This window comes from Dendrobates tinctorius, unplaced genomic scaffold, assembly GCF_039654945.1.
Source record: "Dendrobates tinctorius isolate UK_male_01 unplaced genomic scaffold, ASM3965494v1 ptg000057l, whole genome shotgun sequence".
Classification (NCBI taxonomy): Eukaryota; Metazoa; Chordata; class Amphibia; order Anura; family Dendrobatidae; genus Dendrobates; species Dendrobates tinctorius.
Window position 1 is genome coordinate 26,173,949 of NW_027361725.1, and position 24,222 is coordinate 26,198,170.

The following is a 24,222-nucleotide window of genomic DNA, read 5'->3' on the forward strand; positions in this document are numbered from 1 at the left end:
GAAGGGGTTACATACAAAATACAAGTATAAATTACAATTAACAAACTAGCAATGACAGACTGGTACAGAGGGGAGAAAGGACCCTGCCCTTGTGGGCTTACACTGTACAGGATAATGGGGAAGGAGACTCTTGGACGGGTGGTTGCGGCAGCTCCGGTGGTAGTGTGGTGGTGCCTGATGAGGTGGCAGTGGGATCATTGCAGGCTGTTAGCTTTCTTGAAGAGGTGAGTTTTCAAGTTCCGCCTGAAAATTCCGAATGTGACGAATAATCAGACGTTTTGGGGCACAGAATTCCAGAGTATGTGGGATACTCGGGAGAAGACATATGGGAGACCGGAGATTACTTGTTGGAAGATATTGGGAGATATACAGAGGAGACAGATTATGGACGTCCTTGTAGGTCAGTGTTAGTAGTTTGATATATTGGGGAATTGGAGAGGAGAGAAATAGAGAAGGAGAGAGGTGGATTATTTGGGCAGCAGAATTAAGGATGGACTGGAGAGGTGTGAGAGATAAGTCTCTCCTAGATCTCCTTATACTACTGTATGTGTGAGCCTGTGAGGAACATTCTCTGTGTGCAAAATAGGACTTCCACAAAGGCACATCTGCACCTGAGTCATGCAGAGTTTGTTGGCAGAATTGCCACTGTGTATAGCGAAAAATAATACTAAATAATGCTATGCCTACATCGTGGAGCTATAACCGGTTCCCCTGCTGGTCTCTGCACAACCTAGTCACCGTACAATAAAGTCTCTTCACATGTGACCACTGCAGCTGTGATTGGCTGTAGTGGTCATGTGGGGCGAAATGTTGTCACAGGAGACTAGCTGATACAGAGACCGGTAGAGGAGAAGCCAAGTAGCCACAGAAGCATCCAGGGAATTGACTATAGTGATTTTCTATTTATTTTACACTTTACAAGATGTATTTTCTTCAGGGTTTGCAGATTTTGCTGCTGATCCTCACAGCAAAATCTCACCAACATGGAGTTTTGTTGCTAATTTTGACTTCCTCTCAACGGGGAAAATATGCGACATAAATGTAAAATCTGTGCCGCACCGTCAAATTGCCGGGATACATTCTCTATCTCTAGATTCTAATGCTACTTTCGATCTTAGTCTGAAAAATGCAAAAGGAAAATCTGCATGTTACCGTGCATCCTAGAAATGTGTATGGTTAGAAGGGTAGCACCAAATCAAAGTCAACAAACGTGCAGATAAGGATGCATCATATTCATAGTTCATAGATTCCCTTTTAAAATGCAGCGTATTCTGTGCCAGTTGTGCCCACTGCTGCGACCATGGGAATCTTATTTTTACTTGTATATCTAAATGATGTAATATGAGCCTGCATCTGTATGTCCATATATATATGTACAGTATATATATATATATATATATGCTCTGATACACGCTTCGAGGCAGCTCTTGTCAGGATTTTTTTTCCCCTGTACTAGTGTGAGAGCACCTGTCAGCCTTCCCCTCTGCGGACCCTCTTACATGACAGGTAAGGGGAGCACTCAGACATGGTCTTACTGTATCCATTAGAAGTCAGAGCAATGGCGCGGGCTGTAGTTGGTATACATAGGAAGCTGGCCCAGTCTGCAGGTCACGCTTCAGAGACCCAGAAAGGAGGGGTAGATAGGCAAGGTGCTGCTGTCTGCTCACTCAACTGGATTTGAGCCGCTCCATCCTCACATTCAGGTGTCAGGAATATTTCCACTGGAGGCTCCTATCACTTTACATTCTGTCTGTAACTGACCGACCTGTGCTGCTGACACCAAACTAAAGGCTGTTCTATATAGCTCGTGAAACAATCTAATCTGTATGCCATCATTATGATGGAGTAATTCACCCTATCATAAATTTTTGCATGTATTTTTATGGGTTTTTAATGTTTCTGTTCTTTTTTTTAATCAAACTGGTTAGTCTGAAAGGGAATCTGTGCAGGTTTTTACTACTTAAACTGAAAGCAGCATATTGTAAGGGCAGAGACACTGATTCAGGACATGTATCACTTACTGGGCTGCTTTCTGTAGTTTTGATAAAATCACTGTTTTATCAGCAGGGGATTATTATTAGAAGACTCATAAACTCTTCTGCCATGTAGTCCAACCCTGCCCCATCTCTGATTGGAAGATTTTTGCCTATGCCACAGTGTAAACAAAAAGCAGCTGATAAGGGGTTGGGGTGTGTGTTTTGGACCGCCAACATTCTACTGGAAAATCCCTTTAATTTGATTTCTAATGATGTTTTGAGTATTTATTAAAGGGCTTGTCCACTACTCAAACAACCATTTCTCAATCCATATCTTTGCCCCCAGTAAACTAATACTGGTACCTCCAGTTCTGTTCAAGTGGTGTCAGCAATGACTCTCCCAGGGATTACGTAACATTGTTATGTCACGTGATCCCTGCAGCCAATCAGGGGCTTCACTCTCCACTCCTTTGGCCAAATCACATACATTTGAAGGAAATGAGAGCTGCTGTTGCGCTCTCTTTTTCTCAGGATGTATGTGATATGTCTGAAGGCGATGTGAGGAGGAAAAAAGTCACGGACTTGGTGAGCGCTGGCAGGAGGAAACTGTCAAAGGTAGTGATAAAAACTTTTTAATTGAACAGCGCGTTTTGGGCCCAATATTCCGCCATCAGAGGTACATGGTCACATGACATTGATTGTGAACTTTTTAAAGAGGTCAATATTGATGTAGTGAAATCATAAAACAAATAGTGAAACAATGTGTAAAGTAAAATACATGCAAAAGATGGGAAAAAATAAAATGTACAGTATAAGCAAGATATAACGTACATATATAAGCAAGGTTTTCCATTGTTATGTAATTATTACTACAAAGGAGGAAACCAAGCATTCTAAAATTCCCAACTTTGTAGATCTTCCTTTAGTTTTCTTTTTTAATGTATTTTTTTAATGTTTGTTTTTGGCTACTTTTAAAGACTCACATTTATTTTAACCTGCAAAATGATCACACTACAGAGCTTTTTTGTATATTTCCAACATCTGCCTGTAGCTTTTCTTTCTGCAAAAAAACTTTTAAAAAGTCAAGTAAGAGATGCAATTTTAACTTCTTGTATTTATGTAAAATGTCTGCTATCACATTTAATTCCTGATATTCTCAGTGTCGGATATGCTGATGGGATAAGCCTTTTTCCAGTGCTTTGCTAATTGTTAGCACAGAGCAGAAACGTTACGTATGCTTGCATACTTTTCAGATGACGACACTGCACCCCCCTTTCTAAATTCTTTTTCCCAGTCTCCAAGCTGCCCCACACTTGTGTACTGTGAGGGCCGAGCAAGTTGCTTGGTAACTTCAAGGGCTAAACATCTTTCCCATTCATAGGGAGATGCCTCATGTGGAGGGAATCCACGGGGGTCTGTGGTTGATCTGGGTAATGTGATGGAGCTCTCACACTCCTTGTTCTTTTAAAGGACAGTAGTTCCGTCATGGTCCCATGACTTTTACCTCCAACAAGGACAAGGGCATCATAAAGGGCTGGCACTGTGCAAAAGAAAAATGGAGCATAGAAAAAGTTTTGGAAGCATAAAAGTTGCCTCAGAAATAAAGTACACACAAGATATTTAATTATTTTTTTGGCTGACAGTGGGTGGAGGAAGCAATTCAATGATGGGGGTTTCTTTGTGCTACAAAGACGTAGACTAAAGCTTTAAGGTTGCTCCTGCTGAAAGAGATGATTTGGCCTAAAATAAACATTGTGGACAGGACTGGTGTAAATCTACATGATATTTCTGTAAGTAATGTATTCCTGACTTCTACCATGTGCAGAGACATTTTTTATGTAGTAAATGAGGCAAGAAGTGGGGAAAGCGATAACCCTATTTAAGGAGGAAGAAAAAATGGTATGGCTCACTTAGGGGATGTTTAGGTATGGAACCCCTGTTATTTAAAATTCCCCCTGCTGCTGTCTTGTGGCTGGGGAGCCCCCAGGTAAAAAGTGTCAAAAATAAGGAAGAACAACGTTAAAAAGTCTGTGCTGATGGAGAGAGAATCATTTGCTGCAAAGATGGACGATTAAGCTATTAGGACAGATGTCTTTATCAAGTAAAAAAAAATACAGAATCTGTTGTTTTTTAGTTCATAATAACCCCTGTCCGGCATTGAACGCATCACAGCAAAAGTCAATGTTGGGGGCGGAGGAGGGAGCAGCTGGGGCAGGAGTTGTAGAGGGGGATGACTCATACAGGAAAAAGAGGCTTCCTGTTTCTACATATAGCAGAGAAAAGAGAAGAATTAGCTGGGTAGAAAGGCAAAATGAGCAATTGTAAGAACACAGACAGTGCCATATAATATGATGACTGCAATAAATTAAAAGGATAAAAACTTTGATTGGAGGAGGAGGGCTTCTTTAACTGCACTGCTCAAAAAAATAAAGGGAACACTTAAACAACAGAATATAACTCCAAGTAAATTAAACTTCTGTGAAATCAAACTGGGGTGGCATTTCTTTGGAGGCCGCACGGTGTTTGGGCTGTGAGCACAACTCCCACCTGTGGACGTCGGGCGCTCAGACCATCCTCATGGAGTCGGTTTCTAACCGTTTGTGTAGACACATGCACATTTGTGGCCTGCTGGAGGTTATTTTGCAGGGCTCTGGCAGTGCTCCTCCTGTTCCTCCTTGCACAAAGGCTGAGGTAGCGGTCCTGCTGCTGGGTTGCTGCCCTCCTACGCCCCTCCACATCTCCTGGTGTACTGACCTGCTGTCTTCTGGTAGCGCCTTCAGCCTCTGAACACTACGCTGACAGACACAGCAAACCTTCTTGCTACAGCTCGCATTGATGTGCCATCCTGGATGAGCTGCACTACCTAAGCCACTTGTGTGGGTTATAGAGTCCATCTCATGCTACCACGAGTATGAAAGCACAACCAACATTCAAAAGTGATCAAAACATCAGCCAGAAAGCATTGGTACTGAGATGTGGTCTGTGGTCCCCACCTGCAGAACCACTCCTTTATTGAGGGTGTCTTGATAATTGCCAATAATTTCTATCTGTTGTCTATTCTATTTGCACAACAGCATGTGAAATTGATTGTCAATCAGTGTTGCTTCCTAAGTGGACAGTTTGATTTCATAGAAGTTTGATTTACTTGGAGTTATATTCTGTTGTTTAAGTGTTCCCTTTATTTTTTTGAGCAGTGTATGTACAATTTTACATACACAAACCATGTAGATTTCATGTGTTTCGGGTCAAACCCTTCATCATAAATGTCCAGAAATCACTTTCATGTGTATACTGGAAGTGACCCAACTAAATTGATCGTTCACTTTTGTTTTTGAATGATATAAAAATTCCCTAACTACTTTGTATTATAATCCAGATTTGACATTAGAAATGAAAGGAAATGTTTTTTAATGTAAATTACATTATTTTTTTTACCATATTTAAACTCATTTACGCTGTATGTCAGTAAAACTAATAAAATACCACATTTATTTACCTTATTTTTGGATTATAGTACACACTTTTTAGCAAGGTAAAAAATCTTGCTAAAAAGTTTTTGCATTTTGTAGTTTGGAGGCAGCTTCCTCTGATGGAGAAGAGCATTGCAGACACAACATCCTTCCTGATCTCTGAAAGAACGGTTCAATGGAACAGATTACTCTTCTCTTGCCCAACAGTGATCATTCTGATCGGACCAGGGCAGGAGAGAGAGATGCCAGGATCTGCACATCACCAAAGCTGCACGTATGCTGCAAGTTCTCACAAAGTAAAGGATCTTTAACCACTTTCCGACATTGGGCGTAATAGTACACCGATGCTGGTTTCCCCATTCGGTGCTTACTTCGGCACTGCGCCTGCACCTTTCCGTGCACATGACAGCTGATCTTTATAGCTGACATGTGCCCGCAACAGCCGTGGGTGGAGTCGCGATACACCTGCGGCTGTTAACTAGTTATATACCGCTGTCAATCTCTGACAGCGGCATTTAACTCGCGCTTACCGGAAGTGCGTTGCTAATCCCGCCCATCGGTGACCCCGTCACATGATCATGGGTCACCGATGGATCGGCATGACAACCATAGAGGTCTGCAGCAGTCCTCTATGGTTGTCATTTCCAGATTGCTATGAGCGCTTATAGCAAGTGAGCATTTCTGCTACACACAGGCGATCTGATCATTGCCTGGGTGTAGCAGAGGCGATCAGACAACTGCAGCTTCATGAAGACAATGGAAGCATGCAAAAAGTAAAAACAAAAAAAAAGTTTTTAAAAATATAAAAAAATAAAAATTCAAATCACCCCCCATTCTACCCATTCAAAATAAAACAATAATAAAAAGACAAATATACACACATTTGGTATCACCGCTATCAGAATCGCCCAATCTATCAATATAAAAAAGTAATTAACCTGATTGCTAAACGGCGTAACGATAAAAAAATGTAAAACGTCCGAATGCCGTAACGGGCGATCAAAAGATCATATCTGCACCAAAATGGTAAAAATAAAAACGTCAGCTCGGCGCGCAAAAATAAGCCCTCACCCAGCCCCAAATCACGAAAAATGGAGACGCTACGGGTATCGGAAAATGGCGCAATTTTTTTTTACCACTTAATTAAAGAATAACCTAGACGTGTTTGTTGCCTATGAACTCATAATGAAAATCATAATGGCAGGTCAGTTTTAGCATTTAGTGAACATGGTAAAAAAGAAAAAAAAAAAGCAACTGTGGAATTGCACATTTTTTGCAGTTTTATCACACTTGGAAATTTTTTCACGTTTAACAGTACATGATATGTTAAAACCAATGCCGTTGTTCAAAAGTACAACTTGTCTTGCAAAACGCAAGCCCTCACGTGGCCATTTTGACATAAAAAAATAAAAAAGTTATGGCTCTGGGAAGAAGGGGAGCGAAAAACGAAAAAGCAAAACCTGAATTACCGCTGGTCGTTAAGGGGTCAAGGTCTTGTGATCAGTCTGCAACAAACTTCAGTTTGTATACAATATGTGTGTGTTGATGTAATAAATCTGTGTGTATGTAGCAGAGTTGTGTGTGTGTATGTAGCAGAGCTGTGTGTGTGGTAGAACTGTATGTGTATCTACAGCAGATCTATGTCTTTATATGTAGCCGAGCTGTTTGTGTGTGTGTAGTAGAGCTCACATCTGAATGTAGCAGAACTGTGTGTTTATATAGCAGATCTGAGTGTGCATACAGCCGTGTCGTGTACTTGTGTGCATAGAGTGTATTTTAATGTGTGTGCTGTAAAGCTGTATGTGTACACACGTCTCTGTAGCTGCAATCCAGGCCGAGATATGGCCATTAGTAGCCTAGATGTATCTCGTGATGGAATACACCCTTGGCAGGGAAATGGTTAAACAATTTGTAAATGGAATCATTTTGTTATGTACCTACAAGAGTACAATGATGTCCTCCAGTATACAGGCCATCACACTGAGAGAATGGATTAGTAAGGATTGGTATAACATAAATTACGAGTACAAGTCTCAAGATGCTTTGTAATTAAACGTAAGAGTAATGTGGATCTTTTAAAGGTAATTCCAATGGGGTAAGTTAATAAATCACTGTCTAGGTTCAAAAAATAATTACCGTATATAAAACAGCTCGGTACTGGATATTTTGTTTTGATTGGGCTTAGCCCCCAAAGTGGTTAAAATGAGGTTATAAGAGTCCGTTCCGTAATCTGAACTTCACGATTTCAGTTTTATTTCCATGTATTCTTTTGCTTTTAAATTATGCGATGGAATAATGTGAAGTGTGACAAGAGAGAGAGAAATTTAATGTCTGTGAAATACAAAAGAGAGCATCTTCGCACAGATGAGGTGACTTCTGGCCTTCCAGTAGCTACACCTTGGTTATGACTTTTTAGATTAAAAGGGTTGTCCGGGCCTGTAACATTACTGTAACATAAATGTCTGATCGGTGGGAGTTCGACACCCGGCACCTCCACCAATCAGCTGTTACTGGTGCCGCTGGCAGGAACTGCTCAGTTGCAGAACTGCACAGCTCTGTCCAATATATAATGTCTATGGCCGGGTATTGCATATCCGCCACCTATTCCAATCAATAGGGGGTGGATGTGCAGTGCCAGCCATGGCCTCTATTCCATCAGTGAAGCTGTGCAACACATCAACTGAGCAGTTCAGGCCGCCACCGACACTGGGAACCGCTGATGGGTAAGGGTGCCATGTCACACTCCCAGTGATCAGACATTTGTGCCCTATGGGCCATCAGTGTTAAAGTCCAGGAGAACACCTTTAAGTGAGATCTAGAGAATTTGCACTTGTTGTATCCAGTGTAAATACAAAGGCCATAAAAATACTTTCACATTATTGAAGTCACCTATGGATTCAGTGAGTGATTGAGATGTTGCACGTTCTAGACATCACATCTGGTAAGGCTAAGTTCACACGACTGTACTTTCAGTCCTAGTGCTGGCCATGAAAAAACTGACATCACGGGGATAACACTAGGTCCAATATGTTACAATTTAGGCTTTTCAGGTGAGAGGGTTATTTTCATAGACTGAATCCGTATGTCGGGTCAGCTTCGCCCATTCAAGTTTATTGGTGAGCAGAAAAAATCGGATCCCATACGGATCATCCATATTGCATCCAATTTTTACGGATCCATTGCCATTATTCACCCTGGCAAACTGTATTTGATTGTGTACATTTTAAAATGTTGATGTATAAAAACGTATATCACACAAATGTCCCAGGGCTGATACTTGGAGGTAAAAAACGGACACACGGGTGCCACACATATTCAGTTTAAAATTGTCCCAGTTTTCTCCATGAATCTCAGAGAAAAAACTTGTAGTGATTAAAGTTTGTAGTGTTTATTTAAAGAGCTTACATAAAATAACGTTGTAGAATCTATATGGTTTATGTTTTTAAAATACTTTTTAAAGTGGTAAAATCATTATTACATTTTTGGCATTTGGATATTCTGTTCCCAAGAACGAGATCAAATAACTAGTCGGAGTTGGGTTAGAGAAGAGAATGTAAGCAAAACTTTTTTGTGGGGGCAGCCAGCTGTTCCATTGCAACTCTGATCAATTTGCTCTTTTGTTTCTTACTCTTATTTTTTTGTTTCAAGGAAAGGAAAAAAAAACACCCTTTAACTAGAAAGGCAGGGATTAAAAAGTCTCATCTTGAAGTAGACAAGATTCTGTATTTGACTCAAACAGCCGCACTTGCAGACTGAAATATACACACACTGGCGCTTTCACACAGTCAACATGCTTCAGGGCAGACAATTTACATCTGAATGATTCACATTTGCATATAATGCATCTGATCTGCATATATCAGATCTCATCTGCATATGAAATGCATGCTGGTGGCCCACCAGTGGCTAAAGCTGGGATTGTGAGACCAAGGTCACAGTCACAAGGTCATAGTGGAGTGCAGGAGGGGCGGGATATCCCTGGAGAAAGGTAAGGGTAGTCCTTCCATCAATTAATGTGTACACCTCCTATGTAAGATACACCTACATACTGTTTATTCTAAATGCGCATTTACAATGCAAGATTATTGTAGCCAGGCATTCCTTGGGGCACGCCTTTCACACTCAGATTTGCGTGTAGGCTGCTGGTTAGTCAATGAATGAACAAAACCCTTGTTCATCGGGTAAAATTATTAATAAGCAGACTTAAAAATCATCGTTTTCCGCAGCGCAACATCCTGTATACACAAGACTTGCGCTGCCAAGAAAAATGACATCCTATGTGCGTAGAACGATCTATTAGAGATGGTTCAGTGGACATCAGCCGTGCGGTCTGCATGTGTAAAAAGGCTGTTAAACGACTGCCGATCAGCAAACAAGTTAGGCTAGTTTCACATTAGCGTTTACGGCCGCAGCGTCGGGCTGCACACGGCTGCCGCTAAGCCACACCCCCTGCCACGCCTCCGCCGGTAGCTCCGCCTACGGACGCAAGGCGCTGCATGCGTCCTGCGTCCCCTATCTTTAGCACTAGGGACGCAGGCTGTGCGAAGTATGCGTTTGGCTGCGCAAGCGTCCTTTTGACGCTGCGCCGACCAGCGCCAAGCGCAACAGGTTGCAATTTGGTGCGCTCGGCACAGCGTCAAAAGGACGCATGCGCCGCCAAACGCTTACTGCGCACGGCCTGCATCCCCAGTGCTAAAGATAGGGGACGCATGCAGCGTCATGCATCCGTAGGCGGAGCTACCGGCAGAGGCACGGCAGGGGCGGGGCTTAGCAGCGGCCGTGCGCAGCCCGACGCTGCGGCCGTAAACGCTAATGTGAAACTAGCCTAACTCATCATCAGTTGTTGTTAAGGACGCCCTCCTCATCCCATCAAAGTTTTTATCCTCTATATATTGCAGTCATCATATTACATGGCTCTGTGTACTTACAATTGTTCATTTTGCCTTTCTACCCAGATAATGCTTCTCTTTTCTCTGCTCTATAGATACAGGAAATGTTTTCCCTGCATGAGTCATTCCCCCTTCAACTCCTGACCAAGCTGCTCCACTTATCCCCCCTGCCAGGGACTTAGCAGTGATGTCCCATTCTCATTTTAATAATGACTCATGCATTAAAAAGCGACTTCCTGTTTCTACACAGAGCTTAGAAGGATTCAGCTAGTATGTGTTTAATCACATGATGTCATAGACCTAATGGAAAAGAGAATAATGAGCTGGGCAGAAAGGCAAAGTGAGCAATTGTAAGTTCACATTTCTATATAATATGATGACTGCAATATATTTTGAGGTTAAAAAATATGATGGGAGGAGGAGTGCTTCTTTAAGTTCTGCGCATCATCTAATATAAATGAACCATAAGAAGGGCATAATTTTTTAAATCTCCTATGCGCTAGCATGTCAATGCTCACATTAATAGTAAATGTGTACATGCGCTTTTAAGGTGTTTTAAAAGGATACTATTAATATAGGGTTTTCTCTGGAAAAAAAGGCACAGAATACTTCGTATCTGTGCTACATCAAATTCTTTTTGTGTTTGCAGCAGGCTTCTGACACAGTGATAGTCTATCCCAATGTGACCGGCAAGCATCATTCCCTCACCTGTGCACTAAAACAAAGTACCGTATATACTTGTGTATAAGCCGACCTGAGTATAAACCGACCCCCCTAATTTTGCACAAAAAACTGGGAAAACTTATTGACTCGCGTATAAGCCTAGGGTGGAAAATGCAGCAGCTACAGGTAAATTTCAAAAATAAAAATAGATACCAATAAAAGTAAAATTAATTGAGACATCAGTAGGTTAAATGTTTTTGAATATCCATATTGAATCAGGAGCCCCATATAATGCTCCATACAGTTCATGATGGCCCCATAAGATGCTCCATACAAAATACGCCCCATATAATGCTGCACAAAGGTTAATAATGGCCCATAAGATGCTCCATATGCTGCTCCATAAAGGTTATGGCCCCATAAAATTCTCCATAGATTATGCCTCATAAGATGCTCCATAGATTATGCCCCCATAAGATGCTCCATAAAATGCCCCATAGATTATGCCCCATATGATGCTCCATAGATTATGCCCCCATAAGATGCTCCATAGATTATGCCCCCATAAGATGCTCCATAGATTATGCCCCATAAGATGCTCCATAGATTATGCCCCCATAAGATGCGCCATAGATTATACCCCCATAAGATGCTCCATAAAATGCTCCATAGATTATGCCCCATATGCTGCCCCATAAGATGATTCATAGATTATGCCCCCATAAGATGCTCCATAGATTATGCCCCCTTAAGATGCTCCATAAAATGCTCCATAGATTATGCCCCTATATGCTGCCCCATATGATGCTCCATAGATTTTGCCCCCATATGCTGCCCCATATGATGCTCCATAGATTATGCCCCATAAACTGCCTCATAAAATGCTCCATAGATTATGTCCCATATGCTGCCCCATAAGATGCTCCATAGATTATGCCCCCATATGCTGCCCCATAAAATGCTCCATAGATTTTGCCCCCATATGCTGCCCCATAAGATGCTCCATAAAGGTTATGGCCCCATATGCTGCTGCAAATAAAAAAAAAGACATACCTCTCATCGCTGGGGGCCAGGTGCCAGTGTCCTGAGCAGGCGGGACACCGGTGCGCTATGGGTTACAGGTGCCGGTGTCACCGCTGGCTCAGGGCCTCGGCACCCGCGATATTCACCTGTCCCCGGTCCACCGCTGTGCGCCGCTGTCTTCCGGGTCCTCTGTCAGTAACTGTTCATCGCGCCCTCTGACCTGAACATCACAGCCAGAGGACGCGGAGGAAAGAGCGGCGCGCAGCGGTGGACCGGGGACAGGTTAATATCGTGTATACATAACCCCTCCTGGCGCGGTTTCTGCAGCCCCGCTTCTCCCACGGTCTCAGGCTCCTTCCTTCAGCAGTCATGAGGTACCGCTCATTAAAGTCATGAATATGCGCACTATAGGTGGATGAAAGACGATGTCGGCAGCTAAATAGGAAAGGTTCTTTACAGTTAGAGCAGTCAGACTGGGGAATGCCGACCACAAGAGGTAGTAATGGCAGACATTATAACAGCTTTTATACAAGGGCTGGATGATTTCCTCAGCACTCATAACATTGGGGGTTATAGATGATTTAGTGACAAAAAGGTATAATTGTTGGGTTTTTCAACCTATGTAACTATGTAACTTCGGCAACAGCTCAGATCGGTCACTGACCGCGTCTGCCAGTGATTCAGCTCCTCCACGTCGTCCTCTTCTGGGCTACTCTGTCAACAAGGCGTGACTACTGACATCATGCTGACGTTAAGCAGCGAGGAGGCGGCTGTCAATCAGCATGACATTGGCAGTCACACTCCATTAACAGAGCAGAGCGAAGGAGAAGAGGACATTTGGTTATATATGCATATACTACTGTACCCTCCCCATTGTTTGACAAATTGATTTAATTTATATTGGTTATTATTTACCATAATGTGATTTACCATTGATCACACTGCCTGTTCTTGTTTTCTGTGTTTTATGGGGTGTTTTTTATTTTTTTTTCCTTCTACTTTTTGTGTATACAATTTATTATTAATACGTTTTGGATATATTTATAAATATTGTTTGTTATTTGTGTATTTATTTTAGGGCGAGGAGTTATTTGTAGGTGTTAGCAACTACCTGCCTTTTAGTTCTTAGGCCCACAGTAAAAATATCTTCAGAGTTCTGGATAAGATTTTTTTTTTACCATTTTCAGTTCATAAATGAGTACACCTGCATCTCATCCTGGTCTGGTCATCTCTTATTCCTTTGGACCATGAAAGTGAATACTATTACTGTATGTGTATGGAGGAATTGGCAGCGGAGAAGAATGATTAGTCTCATTCCTTTCATGCACTCTGTTTCCTTTCAGGAACACTGAGGACTTTCTAAATGTAGCCATCAATTGACTCTCTTCCTATGTGTATAATGATATTTTGTTATATCTACCATGTCTGGTTTTCTTCCCACTTCTTCTCCGATATGTAACAAAATGAATAACTGCAGAAAAAAGCTACAGATGCCACTATCTTCTTGGCACTAAACTCTTATGTGCTTCATTGTGAAGGCATTAGGCATCACAGAGTTAGGAAATTAGACATTAGACAGTTGTTGGGCATTACAGAGTTGTTGGGCATTACACAATTGGGCACCTACAATGAGTTCACACAAAGGAAGCAGATCAGGGGGCGCCACCGGGCAATCTGACGAAAGAAAATTAGAAATAGTCAGTCCTTGGATGACTTCAAACACAACACAGTCCCACATGGCAGCTTCTAACAATACGCACGTCACCGGGATCTCGCCTCAGCATAAGATCCCAACCCTTCGCAAGTCACCACACAACAGTCTTTAGATTCAGTCCTCAAATCCAGCAAGGTGTTGAGACATCACAATTCCATGTGTCAAATCATATCCAAACTCCATACATGACACAGGACCGCAGCTGCATATCCTTGTCCTTCAAAGCGCACAGCGTCAACTAACTGAGCATGTGGCTTATTGTCCTACCACTCTTAGTATCTCTGCCCAACAAGGGGGCTGATCCCAACATCCACCCCCTTAAGCATAGCTCCAAGGATTAAGAACATTCCAGAAACCGAGTTCTGCAGTCTGTCTACAGGTTTGTGTATTGGAGATGCCCCCTGCAGAGGGGAACAAAGACAAGCATGCCCCCACCAGATACAGGACCAGGAATGCTAATGTAAGCCTAATTACAGTATGGTCCATGTGTACAGGCTGGCAGTGACACTCTGTTACACACAATTAGTGGGGTAATTACACAGGTAGTGGGCATTACACACTTATTGGGCATTACATAGTTGTTTGGCATTGCACAGTTAGTGGGGCCATTACACAGTTAGTGGGCATTACACAGTTGTTGGGCAATACATACTTGGGCATTACACAGTTAGTAGGCATTACATTTGTTAGACATTACATAGTTGTTGGGCTTAACACAGTTGTTTGGCATTACACAGTTAGTGGGAATTACATAGGGTGATCCTCGACTCTACCCTATACCCTCTCTTTCAAGCCACATATCCAAGCCCTTGCCTCCTCCTGCCGACTCAAACTCAAAAATATTTCCTGGATCCGCGCATTCCTCAACCATGAAACCACAAAAACATTAGTGCACGCCCTTATCATCTCCCGCCTTGACTACTGCAACCTCCTACGCTCTGGCCTCCCCTCTAGCACTCTGGCACCACTCCAGTCCATCCTACACTCTGCTGCCTGACTAATCCACCTGTCTCCCCGCTATTCCCCAGCCTCCCCCTATGCCAGGCCCTTCACTTGCTTCCTATTACCCTGAGGCTCTAGTTCAAGACCCTAACCATGACATACAAAGCCATCCACAACCTTTCTCCATACAGCTGTGACATGGTCTCCCGGTACCTACCCGCACGCAACCTTCGATCCTCTCAGGATCTCCTTCTCTACTCTCCTCTTATCTCTTCTTCCCACAACCGCATACAAGACTTCTCCCGTGCGTCCCCCATTCTCTGGAACTCTCTGCCGCAATTCATCAGACTCCACCAACAACAGAAACCTTCAAGAAGAACCTGATGACGCACCTGTTCCGACAAGCCTACAGCCTGCAATGACCCTCAGTGTACTGAACCACCGCACAACCAGCTATACCCTCTCCTAGTGTATCCTCACCCATCCCTGTAGACTGTGAGCCCTCGCGGGCACGGTCTTGTCTCTTTCTGTACTTGTGTGTCCCTTGTCTTGCACATGTTTATTGTTCTTGTCTATACTTCCCCTTTTCACATGTAAAGCGCCATGGAATAAATGGCACTTTTTAAATGTATAATAATAATTACGCAGTTATTTGGCATTACACAGTTATTTGACATTACACAGATGGTGGGCATTTCACACTTGTTGAGTATTACACAGTTGTTTGGTATTTTACAGCTAGTGGGCATTACATAGTTGTTAGACATTACACAATTGTTGGGCATTACACAGTTGTTGGGCATTACACAGTTAGTGCACATTGCGCTGTTGTTTGGCATTACACAGTTGTTTGGAATTACACAGTTGTTTGGAATTACACAGTTGTTTGGCATTACACAGTTGTTTGGAATTACACAGTTGTTTGGCATTACACAGTTGTTTGGCATTACACAGTTGTTTGGTATTACACAGTGGGCATCATATAGTTGTTTGGCATTAGACAATTAGTGGGGGTCATTAACAGTTAGTGGGCATTGCACAGTTGTTGGACATTACACAGTGGGCATTATAGTTGTTTGGCATTACACAGTTTGGCATTACACAGTGGGGTCATTACACTGTTAGTGGGCATTACACAGTTGTTGGGCAATACACACTTGTTGGTCATTACACAGTTTTTTGTCATTACACAGTTAATGGGCATGACATAGTTTGGTATTACATAGTGGGCATTACACAGTCGTTGGGCATTACACACTTGTTGGGCATTACACAGTTGGTAGGCATTACACAGTTAATGGGCATTACATGAATGTTTGGCATTACACAGTTTTTTAGAATTGCACAGTTGTTTGGCATTGCACAATTGGGCATTGCATACTTGTTGGGCATTACACACTTGTTGGGCATTACACACTTGTTGGGCATTACACAGTGGGCATTACATAGTTTGGCATTACACATTTAGTGGGGTCATTAGAAAGTTAGTGGGCATTACACCGTTGTTTGGCATTACACAGTTGTTTGGCATTACACAGTTGTTGGGAATTATACAGTTAGTAGGTATTACACACTTGTTGGGCATTACACACTTGTTGGGCATTATACAGTTAGTGGGCATTACACAGTGGGCATTATACAGTAGTTTGGCATTACACAGTGGGCATTACATAGTTTGGCATTAGACAATTAGTGGGGTCATTACACAGTTGTTGGGCATTACACGCTTGTTGGGCATTAAACGGTTGGTTGGCATTACACAGTTGGAGTCATTACACAGTGGGCACACGGTGGGCATTACATAGTTGTTTGGCATTCCATGGTTAGTGGGCATTACACAGTTTTTTGGCATTACACAGTTGGGAATTACACACTTGTTGGGCATTACACAATTAGTGGGCATTACACAGTATTTTTGGCATTACACAGTGGGCATTACATAGTTGTTTGGCATTACAGTTTTTTGGCATTACACAGTTGTTGGGCATTACACAGTGGGCATTACATAGTTTGGCATTACACAATTAGTGGGGTCATTACACAGTTGGGCATTACCCAGTGGGCATTACACATTTGTTTGGCATTGCCCAGTTGTTTGGCATTGCACAGTTGTTTGGCATTACAAATTTGTTGGGCATTACACACTTGTTGGGCATTACACATTGGACATTACATAGTTGTTTGGCATTACACAGTGGGGTCATTACACAGTTAGTGGGCATTACATAGTTTTTTCACATTACACAGTTAGTGGGCATTACGCAGTTGTTTGGCATTACACAGTTAGTGGGGTCATTACACAGTTAGTGGGCATTACATAGTTTTTTGACATTACACAGTTAGTGGGCATTACACAGTTGTTGGGCATTGCACACTTTTTGGACATTACACAGTTGTTTGGCATTACACAGTTGGGCATTACACACTTTTTGGGCATTACACAGTTGTTTGGCATTACACACTTTTTGGGCATTACACAGTTGTTAGGCATTAAAAGCTGAGACCTATTTTGTCTCTTTGAGAGTGAATTCTTTCTGTTAAGCTGCAGGTATTTAGCATTACCGTATTGGTTTTGACATGGACTGAATTACACTTTCACCAAGCGGTGTTGTTTGCCTCCTACACTGCATAATAACGTGAATGATTAGACTGAGATTTGCAACTGACATGACACTGAAATCTCATCTCTAAACTGCAGCGATGTATTTTGAAGCCGTAGTTATTTTATGAAAGAACCCAATGTCGTCCAAGCCTGATAAAGAGGGAAATATAGTCTGAAAGACGATGCCGCTAAAAGTTGGTCCTGTTGCTTATACCGACTGCTACCATGGGCTTTCTGATTCCTCCACCGCGCTGATAAGGTAGAAAATAATCAGATTAGTACAACACAATTGCTCCTCTCCAAATGATATTCTTATAACCCAAGTAAATGAGGAGACATAAAGTGGATGAGTTTTAGACAGATTTGTTTCACTGTAGTTTTTTTAATTAAAACAAAAATTGAGAAAAAAACGTTTAATGGGCTAATTTTAATTTCGGTATCTCATAAAGAGCAGGTTAATTACAACTCGTTAATCAGGACTTGGAACTATGGCACTCAGGTGTCATTTTGAATTTAGAGTAATATGGAGTGAACTGCTCGTCTCTGCTATTCCCAAGGTCCAACTCGGAGAACTTCTTCTGGCACTCACAGCACAGCCTTAGGTCCACAAATAGAGAGCTTCTCAGACAACGCTGCAAGAGCTTCAGAACACAGATAATCAATTGCTGAACAACGGTTGATGTAGAGGACTCAGCACATGGATATTAAATTACTGAACAATGGTGGCTGCCGAGGGCCTAGATGTTCGTTTCCTGGATTACATGTACTTTCAACCGCAAACCAATATTCAATTACCTGTCTTCAGGACTACATGGAGGATGACCGTAGACACTGATTACGGGGCACTGTTGATGCATATGGCCGAAGTTATTTATAGCAACTAAATAATGAAGTCTTGTATTTATTCCCTGCCTTATTATTCAACATGGAATGTGCAACTTATTATTCCTTAAAGAGATTGGCCCACAATTACATATCACTTCCACTGTATAGATCATAAGAATGTTGTTAAGAATGAGTTATGCCATTTTTTTTTTACATTCTATGAGTATAGCAACACCTGGTTTAGCAATGTACAGATCCATCTAATGAGCTGAAAGGGTAACTGTGCTTTCAAGTAACTTTTGAGATTAAGTTATATTTTGTGCACATAAAGAATAACACTACTTTTGGTAATTATATGCTACATTTTCACCAGTTTTCCCCTCTGCATCTTCTTTATCTTAATTTGCAGTTCACTCTCAGCTGGTGGGAGGAGACAAGCTGCTATGATGTCTCCCATTCACAGTACAGAGAGGGATTCCTGCTCTTCATTCCTTTTTTAGCATTCATAGAGCAGCAGTAGCATGTAGGACATTACACAGCAGTAGTGATCCATGCAGATATGATCTAGCACTGCAGTGATGTGAAACCCTTGTTAGAAAGTTCAGCACAATCTTTCCGTGTCTCCCTCTGCTTGTTTCTTCTCACTTCTCCCCAACCATCCTCCTCCACCACTACCCAAAGAGGGCAATGGGCTGTGCACATGACACCGCAGTGAGCTGGCTGTATGACTTGTCTGAGCAAGACAGATTTGAGCTGGGTTTTTTTAGTGGATAATATGTTTGAGAGGCAGAGGATGGAGAAGTGGCTGATAATGGAGAAGGAAGCAGATTTTTTATATATATATTGCAACTTTTTTTTATATTCGCCAGTACTATTAAATTATGCAAAGTGTGTTGCAAGTTCAGTTACCATTGAATGTTTCTACCTGTTCACTACAGAGTATCACATAGCTTTCTGGCTTCTCCGCAGTAAACAGTAGATCACTGGAGGTTGTGAGAGTGACTGAGCATGTGTGACTAGTGGCTTTAAACCTGCTTGATTTAGACAAAAACAAACAGCAAACTTTTATTACCGTCACTTTATAGTAAAACTTGCGCTGTGAGGTTTCTCCAGTGCTGACTGCAATATATATACCTCTTGCCACATTCCGACTAGACGTCCACGGCCACGGTCTAGTCAGAATGTGGTCAGGAGTATGAATATCATATAATTGCGGTCATGTTGTCCGGTCTCCTCACTGGCATCAGAGAAAATTCACAGTGTGCAGTGAGGGCGATGTGAAGATTCATAAGTATGAAGTCAAATAGAGTGACTGCAGACTTTCGAGACAGACCTTTGACTCTTTCTCTTGGGATAGGTTCACATGACCTTGTAAAAAACTTCCTAGTTTCAGTCAGAAAACGTGGATGATTTTTCTTTTCATTGGTCATCCATATGCAGTCCATGTACAGTCCATGGCTTTATTCTGCTCCTTGCAGTGGATCTGTAATCTGATCCCTCAGTGATCTGGTTGTCCTTCTTTTCTGTTTTAGCAGTTTATTAAAAAGCATTTTTCTCTGATATATTGCAAAGTTTCTTTGATTACTATTGATTTATGGAAAGCCTGTTGAAACAAAAATGACCTTTTACGCCTAAACTCATGCATTTAATATTAGCAGTACGTGTGCGCTTTTATTTTTCTGTGAGTTTTCTTAAGAAATCCAATTTGTCTTGATACAAATTAAATACAGTTTTGCAGCATGCTAGTGAAACAATTCGATAGGTTGCAATTCACATCCAAACCACTAGATGGCCACATAGTCACTTGTAACGTAAATATCTCCCAACAGAGTATCTTAGAATCATGTTTTTCTTTCTCCAAAACTCGTCAACTTCCACCATTCTATATGGGATACAAGCACAAGAGGCAAAATATGAAGGATACTTTTGTAGGTTATACAAAGAGCTGAAAGAGCATTTTTATTGCTCTTAAAGCAATGACAGCATCGGATATGGTAACAAAACCTGACAATCTGCGCATGTGCATGAGGCTGTTTCTTACAGCAGGGAGAGCACTGCAGATGTGCTAGGTAGGAACACTTGGTGCATTCGTGAGACTTCATCTCAGAAGACACTGACTTAATGGCTAGTACAGCCATCAATCAAAGCCTGGGGAGAATTGTGACGCAGGGCTTAATAAAAAGGGCAACAGTGCTCGCTGGGACTGTGCTCCCTTCTAAAAGGAAGAATCCTGACTCTTGATAGCCGCCAATTTTTTATCAAGTTCGGCCAACTAGTATTTCCCTTTGCAATTGCATGAGCCCCTGAAACAGCTTTCTGCAGATGGAACATTTTATTTTTTTGAAAAACACGCTCAATTGGCTAAATATCCAGTGTCTTGTGGCAAGGCCAATTAAAAGGATGACACCGACTTTTAGGCTTCCTCCAATAAGTGGTAATAGAGAGCCAAGTTTCTGTCTAGTAGGAGACCTTATTTGCCTGCTTTGTATCCCTGTGCCCCGCTGACTGCCTGACGTACTGTCTCCTTTTTATTTCCCTAAAGTGCTGGATTAAACTCTAGAAAATGACAAAGAAATTGGATCTTGCAATGATAAAGTGTTTAGCGTTCATTCCATTCATTGATGGCATTTCTGAAAGGTGGGGTTTGGCATACGTAAAATGCACTGATTTTGAGCTCTCTGTGAATATCCATCTTTATGTAGTAAAGCAGTTGGAGATGCCGGGTGGTTAGATCGTCTCACAGCCTATCGCTTTGAGAATAGAAGAATTGAATCGAGTGTAATGGATACACTCCGCCATGATCTTCTGTGACTCTGCTGAAGCCAGAATTTCTGATATGATAAATGATGTGTGTCTCAGTCTCTTACTAAAGAACTTTCCTTTTTAGTTATAGGATCCCAGAGGAGAAGAAGCCCCAGCTCCTTGGCCATTGATATCTTTGAATCTCATCTTGGGAGTCATATCCTACAGGTACAAAACATGCTTCATGTCATATGCTCAAGATATATAGTGATTCTTGATCACAGTCCAGTTACTCTGACTTTAAATGATCATAACATTTGTTATAAATGTGTCAAATTTAAGGGAACTTCAATCATTTTCTCTTTTCTTCAATCTGTTGATTTCAATGCACTTTTACTGTAAAAAAATTACATAATTTGTTTTTGACTTCTTATGATGCAGTTATATGTTTATGAGTATTTGATCTAAGTTATTAAAATGTTAATATTTGTATTTTAATTATTATGAAAAGTGTGGGCTTTGGGAATGTCCACCATTGCTGACATTGTTGGATGGTTAGAACCAATGGAAAATGCTCCTTAGATTTTTTTTTTTACTTAACGATGTGTAATTTTGTAACGTCCCAATCGAATAAGCCAAATGATTCCTATTTTGCCTAATTTTAGTTGTATAGAAAGTAATCTGATTGCAGTGCACCATGTTATAGTTCCACCTCTTTGGTTGGTTTCACCCCTGCTTTATCCAGCAATGATCATACACTACTGTTTCACTTTTGTTTTCTGCAGAGAACAAATGGAGACTTCTGATTGTACAATGCCATTTTTTCCTAAAATTTTACCTATTGAAATAGTTGTCTTGAAAACTCATGGTGAGATGATGGAAGTGGTCATGATGTGTTCAGTTAAAGAGTTTACAAGTGGATTTTCTCAAGTGGAATATTTACAGGCTATGGTTAATAGATTTTTAGATATGGGTCGTTGATCCATGGATTTATTCCTATTGTCATACTTGGTGTCACAAAGTATTTTTGCTACTAAGATGAAGAACATTAGCTTTATTCTCATAAGGGTTCTTGCTTCATCTGGATCAACCTTGCAGGAGAATCAGCAAATCTTTTGTCTTTAAAGCTATGATACTGAGTTCTTTTTAAGAAAAATAAAACATACTAAGTTATAATAGGGGTCTACTCAAAGACATTCTGTTGTTGTTAATCATCTCCCCATACCTTGGGGTCTTCAGCCACTGATGATAGTTTTTGGCTGTGGGATTAAAGTTCACTCTAAAAATAACCATACAGTTATACATTTGGTGGACTTCAAGGAGAACCACATCGGGCATTTGCAATTTTCCTTTGTTCTACAGAAAATATCAAGCGTTGTCAGGTGCAAAAACATTTAAACAAATGAACAAGCAACAATTGAAGGTGCATGACCACCTTAAATGGGTTTTTCTGGACTTTAGTATGGATGACCTAGCCTTACAATCATCAATATCAGATTAGTGGGGGTTTATCTCCATTACGTAACATTGATGATTTAATTAAAGGAACTGTAGTATACTGGCACTGACACGCCTCTGTACATTATGTTGTGATTAAGAATTGTACATCAACTTTATTCCATTTACATAGTTGTCCTTTACTTGGGCAACCCTTTCTTAAATGCCCAACTCCCCCCAAGTAGAATTATTATTATTTAACATCCTTCGGCTTGATCTCGAGCAAGGGCATTTTAATGGATGGATGTTCTATAGGAAGATTGATCTTGTGCAAGCCTAGACAGGTCCACCAGGGTCTTCTCCGCAGATATCTTGTTAGTACCAAGCCACCAGGTTGCTGGTCTTTCTTTTTATCTTATTCCTCCTATTATTTCAATCTTGATATACTTCTCGAATGATTGCTCTCTTCGTATATTGTGTCCGAAATAGGTAGATCGTAGCTCGGTGATCCTTGCTTCGAGTGACATGTCTGGCTTGATTTGTTCCAGAATTGTTTGTTTGTTCTTCTTGCCATCCATGGTATTGACAACATTCTTCTCCAAGTACAATAAGAAATTGATAACACCCTTTTCCAAGTAGAATAAGACATTGATTACAATTGTATTGATATTTCTTGCCATATAAGGTATTGATAATATCCTTCTCCAAGTAAAATAAGAAAAGTGTATACTCCCCTCCTTCATTGGCACCGTTCCAGCAATGTCCTCACTGGGTCTCAACCTGTTCAAGTGAAATAATTGCACGAGCATTGGTAGACCCAGTGCCGTCTTCAATAGAATATCCCCAATGTGAGAGGTGAGTATAAGCTACTGTATTTTTATTTCACTCGTGGATCTTGATTTTTAGGAGTTGTCCAAGTAATGGACAATACTTTTAACTAGACCGTGAGAGAACCATTGCACAATGTATGGAGCTGTGCTAGTTCTGGTGCTATGTACTAACCATGAAATGTTGGCTAACTGGGTCTCATCAGTAGTGAATTAGAGAAATGTCAGGGGCTGGCGGTTCTGAAGCCTTTTCTGGGCATCTTGACCCTGCAAAATCTCCAGTTATGGGCCAAAAGAATTCAATGGCATAAGTGACATAATAAGATTTGCAAGTTACATAATTTGCAAGAGCAGTATCACCGCCTACTCTTTGCAAATCTCTGCTACCATGGTGTTTGCACCCTGGTTTCAACGGCACACCGTGCATGCAAGACACTGACAACCATTACTGGCTGCTCTGCAAATCTTGCGGCTATCTGTGTCCTACGTTACCGCTGCCGGTGAAGCCGGGGTGCATACACCTGGGAGACAGTTTACAAAGAACCAGTAGTGATGCGTCTTTGGTAAACATGTTACTCCTGCCCACGGGGATGATTATGGAGGAAAACGCCCCCACTATTCACCTGCTGATTTGCTTAAAAGGTTTTATGGAAATTGATTAAATAGAAAACAAAAGAACGGGTCTGGATGGAAGCAGTATACAGAGTAGGTTAAAGACATGGGGCCGGCTTGTGGGACATAGGGAAACTGTTCAGATTCCCTTTAAGAAGAACCTAATAGTTTTTTTTCATTACTGTTTGTTTGTTTTTTTGTCGTGCAAACATTTTTTATATTTCATAAAGTGATGTCAATAACCCTTGTTGTTGTGACTTTTGTGTAACCGTAATCTCTTGTTCTGTAACCTCTGCCTCTTGGAAATACACGTAATTTAAATACTTGATTGGATTGCATGGAGAGAGGTGAAAACTGTGCTCTGGGTGGGTGCGCTCGTTCTTTTCGTTAAGACCAGATCCCTTGTGGAATAAAGGTGGATAAAGAGTGAAGGCAGGGCAGGACTTTTAAGTGATGCTAATTAATCACTAGCAGAATTATGGCAAGTATTTGTATTATGA

At 41.4% G+C, this 24,222-nt stretch overlaps 1 protein-coding gene across 6 annotated transcripts in view; it reads left to right on the forward strand.

Annotated features, from left to right (window-relative positions):
• The window catches only part of NPAS3 (neuronal PAS domain protein 3), a 586,631-nt gene that overhangs the window by 326,104 nt on the left and 236,305 nt on the right, over positions 1 to 24,222 (forward strand). For all 6 annotated transcript variants that reach the window (XM_073577843.1, XM_073577841.1, XM_073577842.1 and 3 more), the window contains one exon: positions 20,992 to 21,074. In XM_073577843.1, coding sequence (XP_073433944.1) covers positions 20,992 to 21,074 — 83 coding nt within the window. The remainder of the gene's footprint in view (positions 1 to 20,991; positions 21,075 to 24,222) is intronic.